The 18,578-nt window shown below is 38.6% G+C and overlaps 1 protein-coding gene across 8 annotated transcripts in view; it reads left to right on the top strand.

Moving 5' to 3' along the window:
* PARD3 (par-3 family cell polarity regulator) overlaps positions 1-18,578 on the top strand; it is a 453,974-nt gene that overhangs the window by 144,211 nt on the left and 291,185 nt on the right. For all 8 annotated transcript variants that reach the window (XM_086466464.1, XM_086466465.1, XM_086466463.1 and 5 more), the window contains exon 3: positions 7,728-7,908. In XM_086466464.1, the coding sequence (XP_086322590.1) occupies positions 7,728-7,908 (181 nt within the window). The remainder of the gene's footprint in view (positions 1-7,727; positions 7,909-18,578) is intronic.

Below are 18,578 nucleotides of genomic sequence, written 5' to 3'. Positions count from 1 at the left end.
GGAATGGTTATTTTATATCATGGGATTTTGAGGCGGAAGATTATGTTCAGCCAAGGCAAATGCAGAGTCCTGCATGTGGGCTGGAATAACCCCACACAGCAGTATGGGCTGGGGGCTCCCTGCCCAGATGGGAACAGACCTGAGTGACAACCTGGTGAACGTGAGTCACCAGTGTGCCCTTGTGATAAAGATGACCAGCTCCATCCTGGGCTACAAGAGCAAGCCTGTAGCCAGCTGGTTGAGAGAAGTGACTATTTCCTCTCTGTTTTTGGAGTATTTTGGCCTCCTCAATACAAGCAAGAAATTACCATGATGGCCCAGCCAGAAGCCACCAGAATGAGTTAGGGGGCCATCACAGGGAAAGAGAGGCCTTCAGGGGTGCTGTATGGCCATGCAGTTGCCTAAGGCACAGCATTCCTGACATAGCTGGTATCTGTCACATGGCGAACAAAGATGGAGCTAGACTTCTCTGAGGTGCACAGGAGTAGTGTGAGGGACAACAGACAAGAGTTGCAACATAAGAAGTTTCAATTTGATATAGGGAAAAGAAACTTTTAAAAGCAAGAGTAGTCAAACACTGGGAGAGATTACCTAGAGGGGTTGTGGAGTCTCCATCCTTGGGGTTATTCAAAACGCAACTAGATGCAGCCCTGAGCAACCTCCTCTCACTGACCTGGTTTTGAACAAGACTAGATGATCTCCAGCAGTCCCTTCCAGTTCAGGTTATTGTATGATTCTGTATAAGCTTACACTTCTGTGTAATCTGCAGAAGATATAATAGAAAGTGTTAATTTGATAGTAAAATGTGGCTCTAAAAATTTCCATATTTTGCCAAAGGCAATAATGCAGTAAAGTTATTACAAGAATACTGGTTTTTTGACTCCCTTCTAGCTGCATTACTTTGAAAAGTTGTTATAAAAAGCTGGTTCTGGCTTCATGACTGAAGTTGATTAATTAGGACAGGTAAAGATTTTCCTGAAATTATATAGGGTTATTGTTTGTATTACAGTTTGTCTCAAATTGAAACTGTGCATGCCCTTTTTCTCTTTTTAAGACACTGAGAGATCTGTAAGTCTGTTGAGGGGACAGTCAGGTTGCATATATAGCACAGAATGCCTTTTAGGTGCTAATTGATTTTTTTTTTTTCTTTATGTCTTTGGGCAGTAGTGCATTATATGTGAAAATGACCCTTTTTTTCTGTATTTCCTCTTACCAGTTCATTGAAACAGTAGTTATATTTAAATAGGTTTTTAATGAGGCATGTAGAAAAGTGAAGCTCAAGGAATAATAAGAATTTGGGTCTGCCATGGGGCTATTAAAATCAGTTCAGTCATCAGAAACCCTACAAATTGATTTCATATTTAGTTTCTTTCATATATAAATAATAATTGGCTACTCCCTTGCTAATTACTTTCCCCAATTTTTTTTTTTTTCTTCCCCTTCTTATACTCATTATTCATTCACAAGCAACTTGTGTTTCAGGATATTTTGGAGTCTGAGGTGCCATCAGCTGAAATTTGATTTACTGCTGGGCCTTATTAAACAAGTACTCTTCAGTTCTGCATTGTAACGTTGACTGAGTGATAGGCAGAGTGCTTTGGGTACACATGGTTTTTGCCAACCCTGAAGAGTTACTACATAAACCTGCTTATGTTCTCTTGCGGTCTACTTCAGTTGTGCTCATTGCAGAGGAAGCATATAGTCAGTTCTGTGGTTGCCTGGTGGGTACACTGAGGCTTGCTTAAGTCTGGAAAAGCTTTTTCCTGAGGAAAGGATGCTGGTGGTGCTTGTGTTTAAATTTTTTGCCAGCCTTCTCCATGTCCTCTTTCCAGATACTAGCTGCACACATCAGAATCTGTATGGCAATGCTCTGAGAGTGATTGAAATCTCTCACATCAGCAGATCAGGTGACTGTCAGAAAGACTGTGCAGACAGAGACCGATACACTGGGACTGCAGGACAGGGCTGGGTTTAACCCTCTGGCATCATGTTTTAAAGAAAATGTTTAAAGTAGCTGTTTTAGGTGGAGATACATTGACAAGGCTAATTTAGATTTTAGAATCTCATTTGAACCATCAAAATATCTCTCTTCAAGGACCAAAGTCTGTTATGAAAAAGTTATTTAGTTCAATTATTAAGCATACACTGAGAACAAGAATTCTTGCCAGTGTGGGCACCTCACTTGGAGGTGCCTCAGAAGGGCTTTGCTCTCTATTCTGCTGGAAGCAGAAAAATAATCACTTGTGTGAAAGGCAGTTTTGTACACTAATGGCCATCCTGCAGGAGATGATGTGCAGCATAAATGCTAGAAGACCATAGCAGCTGTGAAAAGGAAGACCTCATCTGGAAGTGGTTGTATGGGCCAGGAGGGCAAGCGCATGGTTCAACCAGGGGAATTGAGACACTTCTCATTGCTCAAGAGATCAACTACCAGGCAAGCCATTGGTCACTGAACAGTGAAACGAATTGGGAATGTCCTTGTGAAATTAGCTGATAACTGTCCTTCTGGTGAGAAGAAACCAGATACTTAAAATGTTTCCTAATTGTTAAAAGAGAGGAGTGATTTCAGTTTCACTCTGTGTTGGAGAGAGTAGACAAGAAGTGCAGAGGATGTGAAAACCAGAGGATCATTTGCTGTCTTTCTAGCAGGAGAACAGAGCTGTAATCCTAACGAATGTTAAAATAAGTCTGAAATCATTACTGGTGCGTACATGTGAGCCAGTATCAAATTCTTCAATAACTCTTACAAAAGAATTATAAAATTTTGGACAGATGCTGAGGTATATGCAAAATTCAAATGATCTTTTTGACAATCTTACTTGTCATCATGGGGGAAAAATACAGCAAAAGTTTCTAGGTTTATGAGTTTCTGTGAATTGGAGGAGAAATTGCTAGAGAAAGATGACCTGATTGCACCATTTAAGTGATGAGTTGTTTTATATGGTCTTAGTTCTTAATGAAAATGTAAACAACTGTTGCTGGTGTGAATAGTTTTTTAATCCAGTTAATTAACATTCAAGTACTTAATCTAGTCTATTAATTAAGACTGCATATGTGTTTACTAATTTTTAATTACCTTAGAATAGACGGAAATTGTAATAATTAATGTTGGAATGCAGACTGCTGCTGCTGTGTCAATATTAAAAGAAATCAGTCTTGCTTTTCATTTATTTAAGTAAATATAACGTAATAATGGTTAGTATAGTACGTTGAGCCCCAGACAGAGCAATAGAGAAGCTTATCCTGGTATCTCTCTCAGAAAGAACTAAAGGTTGGAGTGTAATTATTTCCCTACAACATGGTGTTGTGGGCGGTCAGTAAGATGTGCTATGGGGGGGCTGGATGGAGTGATCTGCTGGAACGCCTTCCTCCTATCCCAAAGCCAAAGGCATCTCAGTAACACTTTGTTTTGATATCTCAGGCTGTAGAATCATTTCTTTCTAAGCCATTTGCTTGATGAATCTAATATATTTATAAATAATTAAATTATATTGCTTCTCCTTTTTTTGTTTGCTATAGAAAGAGTCTTTATCAGTCAAAAGTGAAGAGCATCAAGTTAGTAGCTGGTTTTTAAACTGTACTCCTATGGTACTGTTTTTGGAGTCTTTGGAGGATGATGGTAGCAATAAAACAAACCCTCTTAAAATATGCTAAAGATCACAAGTACGCTTTCTACCACTGGGAAAACTGTTGAGTTTTACTGCAGTTCTTTGTATTTTTTTAAAAAATTGCAGTTGGTCAACTGCTGAATGTTGTTGCTTTTTAAAATAATAATATCTTTTGTTGATAATGCATATAAGATTACTTGTTTTTCTTACTCTGGAGTTTAAAAAATAGGAGTATTTTATTTTATGCATATCGACCTCTTGAAGACTTACTCTAATTCCATTGATGAAATGGAATGATCCTTTCTGTAAGTTGCTGTTTGAACATACCTGCTGTCTTTATATTTGAAAGTGCTACTGAATATTTGAAACTTCATTTTTCTTGAAAAACTAGCATATGGTTACAGTGGAGACCAAATTCTTACCTTGTTCAAACTGATGATTCTTCCTATGCTAGCTTACGTTGATCAAGGGTGTGGATCTGTATTGAAATCTCCTTTCCTTTGTTTGTGCCGGATTATGATTGGAAATGTAAACATGCCAGTCTTAATTAAGCCTATCATTTATTAGATTTGTTTTGGGAAGACAAAGTGGTTTGTTGCTACTAGATTTTATTTCCCATTTCAGAGTTTTAGTTCAGTGATTGAAAAAGGCAAGTAGTGTGTCTTGTTATGCCAGGTGATTAAAACTGCTGTAACCTATTTAACTGTATTTTCACATCTTTGATGCATTCAAGTTCAGATCCCATGAAGTGGGGGGTGGATATAACTAACTACTACTACTTTATTTGTTATTGTTTTTCATACAGTATTTGGTCTTTGGCTGTGGGGTTGTCTTTTTTGTTTGTTTTAAATGGATGCAAACAAGCCAAATGGTTCCAATTTTTGTTGAACTTTGGTGGAAGAGAAAATACTGATCTAATATTGAAGAACTAAGCTATTTTCTTTTTTCATGCGTCGTTATGGTTTGTTCAACCCTTCTGCTGATCCCTTCTGCATAAGAATGGATGGTATGATGAGTTTCTCAAGTCATTGCAAGTGATGAGATCTAAAACTGAAGGACAGAGAACAGGAGGCACAGCTCATGGTGGGTATTGGAAGTAATCGTAAGAGTGATTCTGGAAAGGAGTGTGCAGTTCCTTGCATTTGAAAACTGACGCTGTGCATGGTTATGATAATTTCAGTCATTTATTCTTATTAAAAAAAAAAAAGTCAACATGGAAGCAATCTCCCTACAGTAAAGAGGATGTTATTTCCAGAAAAGATAGTAATTTTGTTTTCCACTTTCTTTGTAAATCTGGTCTTTAAAGCCTAGAAAAATACCATAGGTTTACCATTGACTTTAAGGCTGAGAAAGCTGGTCTAGTAATCTGTGTTCCATGCTTTACCAAATTAAAACCATCTCTTTGGCCTTTAAACGTGACTGGCATCTCACTGACAGGCCATTTGTTTCCCTGGCATGGAGCAGTATTTATTGCTGTGGATTCCTCCTGCAAAGGGCTCTTTGTAGGTTCCGTGACCTGCATCTGTGTCTTCCTTCTAAGTAGCCATAAGGTGTTTCTTCAGATGTTTTTTGTTTTGTTTCTTGTTCCTCCAAAGATGGTAGTCAAGGTGCAATTTCTGGGCCTCCAGAGGTACAGAAGGGTGTAATTCCTTTCCTCAGAGAATGTCCCTTGATTAAAATAAAATGTATTGGAGAAATCAGAAATGAATGCTTGCATTCAGGGTACAGTGGAAGATGGTTTTGGCTCTGCTTGTTTCCTGTGAGCTCATCATCCACAGAGTGGCATTTAAGTCTTCCAGTCCCAAAGACTTTCTAGCTCATTAGGAGGAATGAGTGTACCTTTGTAACTGTTACACAATGAACTTCCTAACCTGTGTTCCTAACACTAATTAGATTTGGAGAAGACTAACTTGGCTTGTGTTTCTTCACATGTTGTGTGCAAAAATGTTACAATTTGGTATGCTTTTTAATAGAACTGAGGCCTTTTGAAGGTTCAATGCTGTCAAAATGGCAAATACCTGTGAAAATATGTAAGATCAAAAGCTAAGCTTGAAATGAGAAACGTTTGTTTTCAGATGTTCTGAAGTCATAGGTTGTAGGCTAGAACAGGCAAAAAGCTGGCAGCGACTTACGGTAGAACATAGATATATAGAGATTTATATGCATGAACTTTTTTACATATATATAATACATATAAAATACTTCCAGCGGCATGTATTGAGTAATATTTTTCAATCAGCCTCAAAGGAACAGAATGTAATTTGGGGATTTATCTTGATACATGCCAGGCAAAGGAGATAAAGATTTGATGTTTCATGCCTAGAATTCTTAAATGCATTGTTTGTGTTTTGTTCTAATACCTTACACATCTTCACTTGTGGATTAATTTATTTTCGCTTGTTGGAGATTGGTAGTTAGCTTGTTATAGAATGGATAGTAAAAGTGTTATGAGTAAAATGTGCTTCTTTTGAGAAATATGCTTCCATTTTTGTAAGCATTGGTATTTCACAATGTGTTAGAAAATTAAATTTCCAATACTCTTGAGCTACTGACATCTTAGGTGTTGTCACGTCTCTTTTGTGTGTAGATTTCTCAAGCGTAAAATAATGAATTGTATGTTAAAAACATGCTCTAGCTGTCTACAGCTGCAGCCTGGCTTTCCTTCTGCTCCCTAGCTTTCAAATAGCACTGGAGAGAGCATGGACATTTTACCCATTACCAATTCATTCTTTCTGCTTTGTGCATGCCAGAGCCTAAATTTGCATTAGGTATGGAACTATTGGCAGAAGTTTGCTACTATCTGCAATTTCAAAACTACTAGTTAAAAACAGTTAATGCCTAAAAGTACTTTCAAAAGCTGAATTCCCAAATGGTTTCCACTTGGGCTTGCAGTTGTGGTTTAAAATTTTTATACTGATGTCGCTGTAAGTTAGATTTGAGTAGAGACTAATATTAAAATCAGTAGGATGAGATGGTGTCAAATTAACTTAAAAAAAAAAGAAGTTGACCTCTGATTCCTTTAGGTTATACGAAGTTTTAAGTTTTGTTATAACAGAATAAACCATTTGCAGAGATGAGCGTAGGTTTAAGTTGATTTACTCCATTTACCCTAGCAATTTGGACAGAAGAATGTAATGCTTTCTTGGAAATGTCTTTCAAATATTACATTTTAGATTAATTTATAAGCTGTGGAATGCTGTTATCCATAAAACTTTTTTACCCATCTTGAAAATTAAGTTCTAAAACGAAGTGTGTGCCAGAGCTGGCCTTTTCTCTTTCAGTATGTCACCAAAAATAAATTAGGATAATTTGTTTCAGATAAAAGCATTCATTTACAGTGGAAAAAAAATCTCTGATTTACCAAAAAATTCAGTGACATTTTTCCTATTTCCGTTGCGACTGTGAACAGTGATTTAGTAAATCTTTATTAAATTAGTGACTTGGCTGAGTTTCAAATTGGGCTTGAGTTCTTAGACTTGTCTTGGAGAAGCTGATTGCAGACAAATACAGAAGAATCTCCATAAATTTGACAAAAGAAATTTTGCAAGGGAAGCTCACAACTTAAATCAAATTAATAGATTAATAGGTGGCAGATTAATAGATGATAACTTGTAGTTATTATAACACTTTTGGCTGGCTTTGTATTTTGTCTGTAGCTTTCAAAGTGTATTACATACTTTCTTATTGTATGTTTTTATTCTATAAAAATGTGGTTTTGCTCATGATTTGACTTTGTAGTAATGATGCATATAGAGATATCAAAACACAAACGATAAATTCTAGTGCACAGGTGTTGATTGGCACTCAGAGAATTTTCTGCATTTCTGGGTAAGATGAGGAAGGTGCGACCCTTCCTTTTCTGACTTGGTGCCATTCATTCTATGGCTCACAGTGATGGTTTTTGTGTCCCATCAGAGCTGTTGACCCTTTGTGCTATCCAATTAATGGCTGCCTTTCCTTGGGCTGATGGTGTTGTGATCTAGGCATTGATCTGAGTGTCTGCTGATAGACGTTTCTTGCTCTTTGGTGGGAAGAAATGATGAAACGCTGATCTACAATGGCACTTTGATGTTGTTGAAAGTTGTTTTTTTTAACAGTAGATTAAATTGTCATTTGCAGCTCGTAGCTGTGTTTGATGAGCAAGATCCACACCATGGAGGTGATGGCACCAGCGCCAGCTCAACAGGCACTCAAAGCCCGGAGATTTTTGGCAGCGAGCTTGGCTCCAACACAGCGTCAGCCTTTCAGCCTTACCAAGCAACAAGTGAAATTGAGGTCACCCCTTCAGTCCTTCGTGCAAGTAAGTAAATGTTCTCAGTATCTTGATGTGTTTCATCTTAATTTATGAGGATGCCAACTGCTGTTGCCCATTCGTGCTGCTGGGAGAATGCTTCATTATCTGTCCTTACCGAAAACTGATCATAATTGAGAAACTGCGTAAATGCTTGTTGCATGCAAGTAAACATATCATTTTGTTTTAATAAATTAATTATAAACTGCTTTTAAGGAGCAATAAGCTCCTTTTGCGCTGCCAGTTTAAAATTGTCCTCACAATGAAAATCGCAGCAAAATTTTGAAATGCACTTGCTGCACGATTTAATTTTCAGTTTGCCAGTTTTATTCTATTTGATGAAGAAAAGGGTAAAAAAGAAACTACAGATAGAAGCACTTCATACTGAACCTGTCAATGTTACGAGGTTGTGCTTGTCACCTTTCTGTAAAACACCTGCCGATACATGCATTTGCTGTGTTGTAAAAATACGCTTCTTTCATAAACAGAAAACATAGCCAGAAACATCCCTTTATTTGGCTGATTTCAACATGGGGAACATTCATTACAAAACCATGAAGCAGGGATTATATATCACATTTCTTGCTCAGGCAGGATCTTTGAATATTTCAGCTTATTAAGAAGAAAAATCACGCAACAAAATTTACTGTGTAATTTTCATTGTTATGATAAGTACCATGCAAACCAGACAGTGTTGGATAAAGCGTTGTGCCCTCTTACATGTAGTGGCTATCATTTTGCTCACTGAACTTTTGAAGTAGTGACTCCACACCAGAAAATTGTTAGCAGAAATTAGTATCAGTTGGTCCTTTGATATTCTACGGATAGTGTTTTAAACAACTGTTGGTAATTCCCAAGAGATTACTTTTCGGTAGGTGTCCTTTTAATGTGTTAACTAATCAGGTAAAACGCAAATGGACAAGTTACCACTCTATTAAGTTAGAGGGGTTTTGTACCAGAGTGTTTTCTGAAAAATTAAGGGAACAGCTTTTAACAATTAGCTTACATAGATTTGAACATGTATCTTTTCAAGTTACAGCTATGCTTCATTACAACACAGAATTTTATTAGGGAAAGGATTAATGGCAGAATAAAGAAGTATCCTGGAATTTCAGGACCTTTCCATTTTTCTGTCACTGCGGTATGCCACTGCTAAATGCACATCTCATTTCCATGCATAAGCCAAAAAGCTGTCTTCCTGGGTTCTCAACTTAGGGGGGGTTAGAGCATGCAAATACATGTACATTTTCTCCTTAGTGTGATTATCTGGTGTGTTATACAATACATTGATATTAGTGCATCAAAATCATACAGTGCAGATAAAATTCAATGATATATTGGACAGCTCACTTATGTTTGGTGTCGTACTGGAAAATATATGGAATACTTAGCTAGTTCACTGGTTGCTAAAATGACCAAAAAGTGCTTTGGGACCCTACAATACAAAGGTCTACAGAAATGCAGAAGACTTTAAAAACTGTTGGTAAGAATTATAGCTCTTTTGACACTTTTTGCAAAAAGAAAATGGGTGAAACAATTTCTTGTAGATATGTTGTCACAAATCAGAGATGTTCTCTTATGTAGCTAATTCCTTTTTATTTTTTAATCTTGGCAATTAGATTTTGCTTTTAAATTTTCCAAACCACAGGCTTAGAGTCCCAGTCCAGTAATATTATCCTGTATTAAACATACCTATTTCAAGAATTTCATTTAAATATACATTGGAAATGGAAATAATATCCCTATTGTATTTCCTTTATAACCTGTGAAGTGAAGCATAGCATACAAATGGTATTCTCAGTATTTCAAATAATTATCTTCATACTGTGTAAGTTCTATTCAGCAAATAAAACCCATCCCGTTTTGTGGTAGATGCAGATCCTGATTATTACATGTTGACAAGGTCATATATCTATTAATTGGATTGGAGATGGGATACAAAATTGCTGTAATTATTGTAATTTTCTGGCTAATTGCAGGGTTGGCGGTGAATATTTTACTTCTAACAAATGAAAAACAGTATTCCGTCTGAAATTGGTTTATAGCATTTTAGACATTTTGTTTTATGTCTCTGGTGCTTTTTGCTCACAAGCTGGGCTCTGTTTCTCAGCACTTTGCTTGCAGAAGCATAGCTTTGTGCCATTCTGCTGCTGCTCACCTGCACCCGAGGGGTACTGAGCGGTGGTCTCCGTTCGGAGGCATCCTTTCTGTGCATTAGGCTGGGGCTTAAGGGCCTGCTGAGATTTTCGTCTCTTTGTTCTGGTTGCCATGCTACCCCTTTTGTTTGTTTATAGATCACGCCATCGCTCCTCTCCCAGCAAGGGAAAGGTTAGCTAGATCAGGTCCAGCTGGAAAAGTAATATTCATCTGGATTCCCTCTTTTCCCATGCACAAACACAGCCTCTACTTCGCACGTGGGGGGGTTATGTAAAATTGAATCTTCCCATCTAAACGTGGAAACAAAAATGAGGTTGACCTATACCCCCTATGTTGTTTTGCAATGTGAAAGCACAGTTCATCGATACAAGCGGTTGATTCATTTATGGTTCTTACCTAGCTTTTTCTTTTTTTACTGCTTTTCTGTTACCCAAGTTAAACTTCCTCTTGTTGTATTTCATCGGTTGAGCTGCATTTTTTCTTGCTAAGCATACAGTACACAAGGCGTTTTTTGTGTGTGCCTGCGTGCTTTCTGAGAAGAGGTTGGAAGCTCGCTGCAGAAGATTGTTAAAGCAGACTGATGTTTATTCCCTGCTGAAATATAAACTGGAGGCGCAGGTGAAAATTGCCAAACCTAATGAGCAATTTGGCAGATAAGACAGGATGTCAGGCAGTGACAGTTCAGCAGCGGGTGCATTGCCTGTGAAGCAAGTTGTTTGTTTCACAGTATTGCTTTTAAATATTTTAAATAAAATCCCTTTCCAGCTATGTGAGATGTTGTGAGAAGGGTCATCTCTTTGTCTGGTTTTCCTTTTATGTTATTTAGCCAAGGGTGGTCTTAGTTCTTGGTCTTGGTGTGATTGTATGTTACAAGTGTCTCTGAATGCTTCAGCAGTTACCGTTAAAAAGCATTTCTAATATATAACATTATTTGGAAAATAGATTAAGAGAGGTTTAGAGGACTTCCCCCACCCCCCCACCCCAAAGCAGAGGAGAGTAAAGGTGCTGGGAGATCTTTCTTTCTTCAGCAGTTTAATGGGAAAGTATTGAGAAAATGAAGCCAAACTGTTTTTACGTGGACACATTATTGCTGGAGGCAGCAAACAAAAGTTACAACAAGGACAATGCCAGTTTCATCTCGAGAGCAAAACAGGCTGCTTGGAGAAGTTGTGTTATCTCCATCCTTTGAGATGGTCTGAAGTTAACTGAACATGGGCAACCTGATCTAGCTGGTCCTGTTTGCTGTGGAGGGGTTGGACCAAATGACCTCCGGAGATCTTGTCCAACCTCTGAAGTTACTGTGTAATTCTGTGACTCCAAATACTATCAATAAAATCAAAGTGTTTGCTTCTTGAAGCTATTATTTGTAAAAGCATATGATGTTCACAGTGAAATATTTAGCAGACAGTTGTGCAAGCATGTTACGCATGTGCAGCTTCCCAGCATGGTTTAGTGTTGTACCGCTTTGTACCAGTGTGACACAGTTCAGCTGAGCAAGCCTTTTACAAGACTGCTGCTTTTGTTTTCAGGATGTCTTTGGTAGGTGCGTCAGTTCCTTAAAAATGACCTATGGGGTAATTGTAAGGTTCTCCTAAAGGCTGGAGGGTGAACATCTCCCTGAAACACTGGCCAGAGGAGTCTAAAAAGTTACTAGTTGGAAATGGTGCACTCCAATGATATATTTGCATGAGTGATCTGTAGCATATATTTTAGTAGGACTCTCGGCATTGGTTTCATATTCTGGTCACAGAAGCAGACTATGAAAAAAACCCACCAAGGTTTAGTTGAGAATATTATGAAGCGAGTGCACAGCTGGTTGGGAGGATGTACTGAAAGTGCAGAGGGACAAAGAACTTGCTGCAGCTTCACGTCGTTGTTTACCCAGCACCGTGGCTGTTGCTCTAAGGTTTCCTGTGTGCATGTGTGTTGTTACCCTGCAATAAGCACAAGTTTATTCCTTACAGGTAAGAGCGTGCATGCAGACTTTCACTGGGAATTCATCGATATATATTAAAGTTCATGACCTTGCTTGCCTTTGAATTTGTGGATTTCTCTCTGCTGTCTGAGCAGTTTTTAGTAGTTCACTGGCAAATTAGTAGGACATATCGTGTAGTCCCTGAGGGCTCTCTTAGGTTAAGGACTCTTCAGTATTTTAATAAACTGAACTGGAATATAGAGTATTGCATAAAAAACTAAGATGGCGTTTCAAGCACTTTGGATGTCAAGGTTTCAGTTCAGCATTCACTTAATACATTTATAAACTGTTTTGAAATCAGTGAGATGTGCACAGTCGCTGCATCTAGAAAGAAAAAAGTAATTTGCAAGGCAATACTAGTGAACAGCTAAGAACACAGTACTGCGAGAAGGGTCTGGGTAGTGCATTATTATAGTGTGTCCGGGCATTATGCTCTTCCATCAAAGGATCAAAGACAAATGCTGTTGTGGGCTCGCTGGAGTAGTTGCAAACAGGAAGACTTAAGCTGGAGTGATCAGTTGTGGTGCCAGACTTGGAGAAATTGTAAACAAGATGGAGAGAGCAGGAGAGCAACGAGAGTGAGATGCTTTGGAGACTATGACCAAGCATTGGATATTTAGTGAAGAAAAGATAAAATCTGATAGGATCCAAGTCTTCAAATGTATTACTTTTTTCTCATTCTCTATGTCTGCTAAGAGCAGGCTAGTTGGTGTTTCCTGGGAAAAAGCCATTTTTTGTAACCTGTAGGCCTAAACCATGTTTTTACACCTCATGTAACATGCAAATCTTTGTGGGAATGGTTCAGAGGTGTGTTCTGCATGCTGCTGAGCACTGTCCTGTGCTGTGGCAACCGGCTGGTGGTGGCAGAGCTGGCTAAGCCACTGGATTGTTTGGTAACCATCGGTGAGCCACTTCTTACATTTGTTGTAAATATGTGTGTGTCTTTTCTGACTGTTCAAAAAATCCAATACTAAGCAAACCCGTGAAAGGCGTGAGTGCATAAATAAGTGTGTGAATTTCAAGTACTTTAAAATTGCTGTTTTAAATAGCACTCTGATTTGATAGAAGTATTTGTCTGGAGACCCAAATGCATATTCTGAGAATTAGTTTGTTAATATTTCTAAGTGTCTTTGTTTAAAGGTTTGGAGAACTGCATGTTAGTATGTTGGCAAAGAACTGCAGAGGTGAGTTCATACTTGTTCTGGTTTCAAAAATGATGATGGTTTCAGCACTCTCCCGTATATGGCCATTAGAAACTTTTCATTCTTGTTTGTATCTCTTTGACTCCTTATTCAGCTGTGAGTCAGCTTTATGTATGGAAATAAAAGTCACTTTCAAATGTTGAAGACTAAAGAAGCAAGAGATTAGAAGAGGGAGAAAGAAGAGTTCATCAAAAACCAGATGTTTGGAGCTTTATCAGATGGAGTTAATAGCTGCTTACAAAATGTAGCACCAGAGAAAGTCATCCATATTTAAAATGAAAAATTATGGCTTTATAAGCAATGCTTGCTAAAGTCAATGAGAGGTTTTCCACTAGCTCCACGGAGCTTTGTGTCAAGTCAGCGTTCCATGGTGAATCTCCTCAGTCAGGAAACTTCATTGTTGGCCAGCTGGTGTTAAGGTGCCTGTTGTTCCAGTGCAGTTCTACCAATGAATGCCAAAAGATTTCCTAACCATCATTCCCACTTGTACTTCCTTGCCAGGTTCTCAGATATTTCCTTTACTGTGTCAGATAATATGAAGAGAACCTCAAACTGGTGCTTGCATCAAGCTGTTGGCAGCTGAATAAGGAAAGTTCCTCATGCATCGGAGTTTGAGGGGAAGATTTAGCAAAGTCTGTTTCCTCACCTTCTGGTGCTCTTGCCGTTCAGGAATTCTTACTGCATTTATCCCTGTAGCTCTATCAAGGATGTGATTGTTTTGAAGCCAGAGTTACTGAATCAAAAAATCAGTACCAGGTGCCTCTTTCTTCCATGAGGCTAAATTTCTTCTTTCTACAGTGCAGTTCTGACTTGTGTGATCTCTAGTTGGTGTTTTCTCCAAGCATAGTGCTCTGCTGTTAATTTGGGATTGTTGAGCAGTTTAAAAACCATGTGTTTTTGATGAGGCCATGACACGGTTGTAAAAACAAATGGATTTTAATCTGTTTTAAGTTTCTAAATTAACCTTTAATATCTTCAGTCTTCTCAGTATACCGTCAAGCAAAACACTGTAGCTTCTAGTACGATTAAAAAATACCTGAAACAAATAAAGAATTTTTGAACTTACTGGATTCTCTAGAGGGAACTCAAATAATCATGAGGCATTTCAAGATGTCCTTCCATATGTTGAGGGCTTCTATCTTTGAGTACTCAGAATGGGGAGTAATAAAAATATGGTATTATATCTGATACCTGGTGTTATTTTGTACCATAGCTACAGAATGTAGCACAAGAGAAATAATAAGAAAGTGTTATGAAGATGTGAAGTATTGAATTTGAATAGTTTAAGAAGTCAAGTTTGGATATTAGTCTAAATTTGACATCTTAAATAGATTTAATGATCACTTGAACAAGAAGCTATTATGGAAATCACAGCTGTATTCTGAGAATGTTTTGATACGCGTGTGTGGTGGTGGTAGTGTCACTGGCTTTTATTTTCCTCTTCTTTAAATGAAAGGTAACTTTTTCCTTAAGGGAACTGTACTTTTTGTGTACAAAAATGTTATGCCATTTTATCCAATCAAACATTACAGCGTAGCTGCTCAAGTCCATTGTATTATGGTGTAATGAGTTTAATCCCATTGTGATAGAGCTATTTGTTTATTTAAAGAGTTTGTTGTTGCACAGGTATCAGTAAATACAATGACTCTATAGATAATTTCTTGATTACTGCTCTGTTTCTTGTTTCATTGTAAGCAAACAAGAAGGAGCACAGTGAAGGCAAAGGAAAATGAATGTGAAATGAGTAGGGAGTGCTCTTTCATGGTACAGGCAAACAGTGAAATTTTTTACTTTATGGAGGCAGTACATATTACACTTTTTTTTTTATTCAACAGTTTCTAAAAACCTCTTGCAGTATTTATAGGTACTTATTCTGAAATGTGATAAAACAGTATGCTTCAAGGCATCCTCAATATCCAGAACCATCAGTCCACGAAAGTAACTGGTATCCTGGTCGTGTTTTGCTTTGCTTTGAGGCAATAGCATTGGTCTCGGGGGTGCGTGTGTGTGTGGGGGTAGACTACTGACATAAATTGCTCTCAGACAATTTGCCAACAGAGAGGATGCAGAGTTTGTTAAATGTACTTAATTATTCACTTGGTCCTAAGCAGGCTGATCTTATGGGAAGGGTGTTGTAGGGCTACTGAGGTGTTGTGATGCTGGGGGCTCTGTGCCATGCTGTCTGCAGCGTTACTCTCTGTTCAGTGTAACAGCTAATGTATGCCCCCCCACCAGACAAATGTGGATATTTTTTACCACAAGCCCAAGGCTGTAAGATATTGTACTTAAAGTATATCCCTAATTAGGCTAAACTTGTACTTCAGTGAGAGCATTGTTGCTTACTTTTGTTCTTAATTCACAAGGGATCTTCTTGCTCCCTTCTTGATTGCATTTACAGCACATGAACTCACATACTGTTTTTTCAGACAGGGATGTGTTTTGGAGATAGACCATCTCTTTTGGTGATTACTGGGAAAAAGTTGCTTTAAATTCTGTGTCTTTTGACATGTTCTTTTCAGGGGGATGAAACAGGGACAGATGGCTTCTTGTTGAATTGGCTTGTTTTTTAGTTTGTTTTTTTTATTTACTCTCCCATGCACTGAAAAGAACTGAAAGATGATACAGAAGTAGAAGAATGGATGAGAAATAACTTTCCTTTAATTTATTGCCTTATTTCATACTTTTAAAAAGATAAAATTTGTTCTTTCCCACCCATCTTTTGTTGTAATTTTTAAATGAATTGTGTAAGTAAGATGAGCTACAGCTTCAGAAATGCTGTGCGTTCATGTTAGGGGCAGATTAAGCATTTAGGGTGAGAATCGTGCATATGTATTTAGAAGAACTTTTCTCCAGAGATTTCGGCCCCCAGTAGCAGTGGATGCCCTGGAGATGACAAGCCCGGCTTGAGCCCATGAATCCAGTCTGAGTGGAGATGAGGCACGAGCCCACCGCCTGCTTTCCTGCTGGCATGGCTCGGCTCGGCTCAGCTCGGCATCCCTGAGCGGTTCGCAGGCAGGGCCCCCTTGTCTCCCACTCTGTGACAATGCGGGTGCAGATGGGGTCTTCCTTTGTGATTCAGCAGCCACCTCACTGGGGAGGGCTTTCGCCACCTGGACTAATGCCAGAGCTTGGCTGTCTGGGATAGGAGGTGGATGTGAACTCGGGCTGTGTTCCAGGTCTGTGTTTCTTGCCTTTCTTATGGATTTACGTAATTAATTCTGTCATTATTTTTAGATTTATAGAAGCTGGAAGTGATTGTATATGCAGGGAGGGAGTTGGGGACCATGTGGGTTTATAAACATAAGCAAAAATTGTTGCTTAGGTTAAGATAAGATATTTGTACTGCTACTTGCAGGCATACAGTAAAAGGCTGTACAAAGACAGCAATACCAAGCTATTGTGTTAACTTCTGGAAATTGTGCATATGAGTCGAGGACTAGGCTTCTCAAAGCAAACTGATCAACCATTAAAACCTTGTCCCAAGAGCTGGATTTGATTCAGCTCTCTGTACACCACTGTTCACAACTGGAAGTAAAATTGGGACTCCTGGCAATTGCTGGGCATCAACTGATTCAAAGCAGACACAATGGATGAGGTTAATATCAACAGACTTCAGGTTCTGTATCTGAGCTAAATACTCGAGGTAGCCTGGTTCAGCTGACCTGTTCCACAGCTTGCTTCAGGATGGGAGGGAGTATGGCCTAGACTAGCTGCACTGACTAATCTCCATTGATGGGAGAGAAACAGAGCTGACCAGGTCTGAAACAGATGTCTGTAGATGCCATTCTGCCTGTGATTTGCCTCACACTGTGAAAGTACATTTTTATATGAAAGATTTTTTTTTTTTTTTTTCTCTGTGAAGTAAGATGTTGCTTTTGTTGCCTTAAAAATGGTCATTTGTTAATTTGGAAGAGAAAGGCTAAGTGGTGTTTTACAAAGCCAACAGCTTCTCCATTTGACCCACAGAGCAATTTTACATGGCCCCAGGAAGTTCCTACGCAGCCATAATTATGCTTGCTAAGTGTATTTGGATTGTGGACAGTATGTCATGAATGCAGATAGTCTCATGTTAGCTTTTTTTTCAGAGTAAAACTGGGTTTGGGAAACTTCCATGGAATTTTATGGTTAAACCAACAGTGTTATCTGCCTTGGTATGACACTGATATCTTGTCACTTTATGTAGTACTGCTCGCAGATTGGTAAACCTCTGCAAAGAGCCAGCTGTACTTTTTCCTGCCACGTGTTCTCAGACCTCAAAGCTAACAGATCATGCCATGTGGCACTGAAAAGCCAGCCTAAATCTGGGGGAACAAGCATGGCGTGGAGTTAATGAGCACTGAGGGACTTGAGCTGTCTTTACTGCTCTATGCAGTTGAGTGCTTCTGTACCCCATTCCCTGCTGCACCGTGCAGTGTCTGGGTGTTACGGCCATCCTGCCCTTGCTGCTGTTCAGGGTATCCTGGCTCTGGGCTTCAGAGAGCAAAGCTCTCTGTATACATGCTCAGCCTCTGAATGGGTGGGTGGGGAAAGGAGCCATCCCTCAAATATAGGCTATGGAAGTGAATGCCTTTGCAGGAAGTGAATGCCTTTGCACTACTGAGACAGTGTCAAGTGAAATAACATTTGAAGCTAGCAGTTCATTTTCAGTAGGTTATAAAAGAATAAAATTCTGTTCACCGGATTCTGACAAGTTAGGGAATGGACCCATGGGCCTTGTTAACCAGCTCTATACAATATACAAATTAATCTTTCAGTAATTTTGGTAAGTCCTGCTTTTGGGCTTTTTGGAACCAAAACCTCAGAAATGTTTTCTGCGTATGAAAGCTTTCTCCACCAAATATGAAAATGATGTTAACTTGTTCTGTTCCAGCCCATTTTAAGCTCTGATGTTTGAGACCGTCATTAGATGACAGAGGGATTTTTAGGTCAAGCACTGCCTGACTTTCACGATGCTTTCCATCTGAAGGGTCTTGCATAGTGAAGTCTCTTCATGTTTTATTTAAAATTTTAGTTGTATTCTTGACTCATGGAAAAATAAATAAAAATGAAGGGCTTACTAGGAGTGCTGCCGTGAAAAAATTATGGAACTGCTTTTTCTAATGAACTGCGTGACATTTATGCATGAGAAATATCCATTAAGTGAGTGAATAAAGTTACTGCTCTAGTTTGACATAGTAGGCAATATTTCTGTGAGTATTGTACATGTAGATGATTTACCTCTACCTCTTTTTTTAAGTTCACCTTTAAAGTAATAAAACATAAGTGGGCAAAGTCTTCCTGTAATCCTGCTTTCCCATAGCTCTCCGCTATGTTGCGTGAAACATAACATTACAGTGAAAAAAGTA

Source organism: Leptosomus discolor, chromosome 6, assembly GCF_034619465.1.
Source record: "Leptosomus discolor isolate bLepDis1 chromosome 6, bLepDis1.hap2, whole genome shotgun sequence".
NCBI classification, from domain to species: Eukaryota; Metazoa; Chordata; class Aves; order Leptosomiformes; family Leptosomidae; genus Leptosomus; species Leptosomus discolor.
This window is presented reverse-complemented; position numbering and strand designations above follow the sequence as displayed.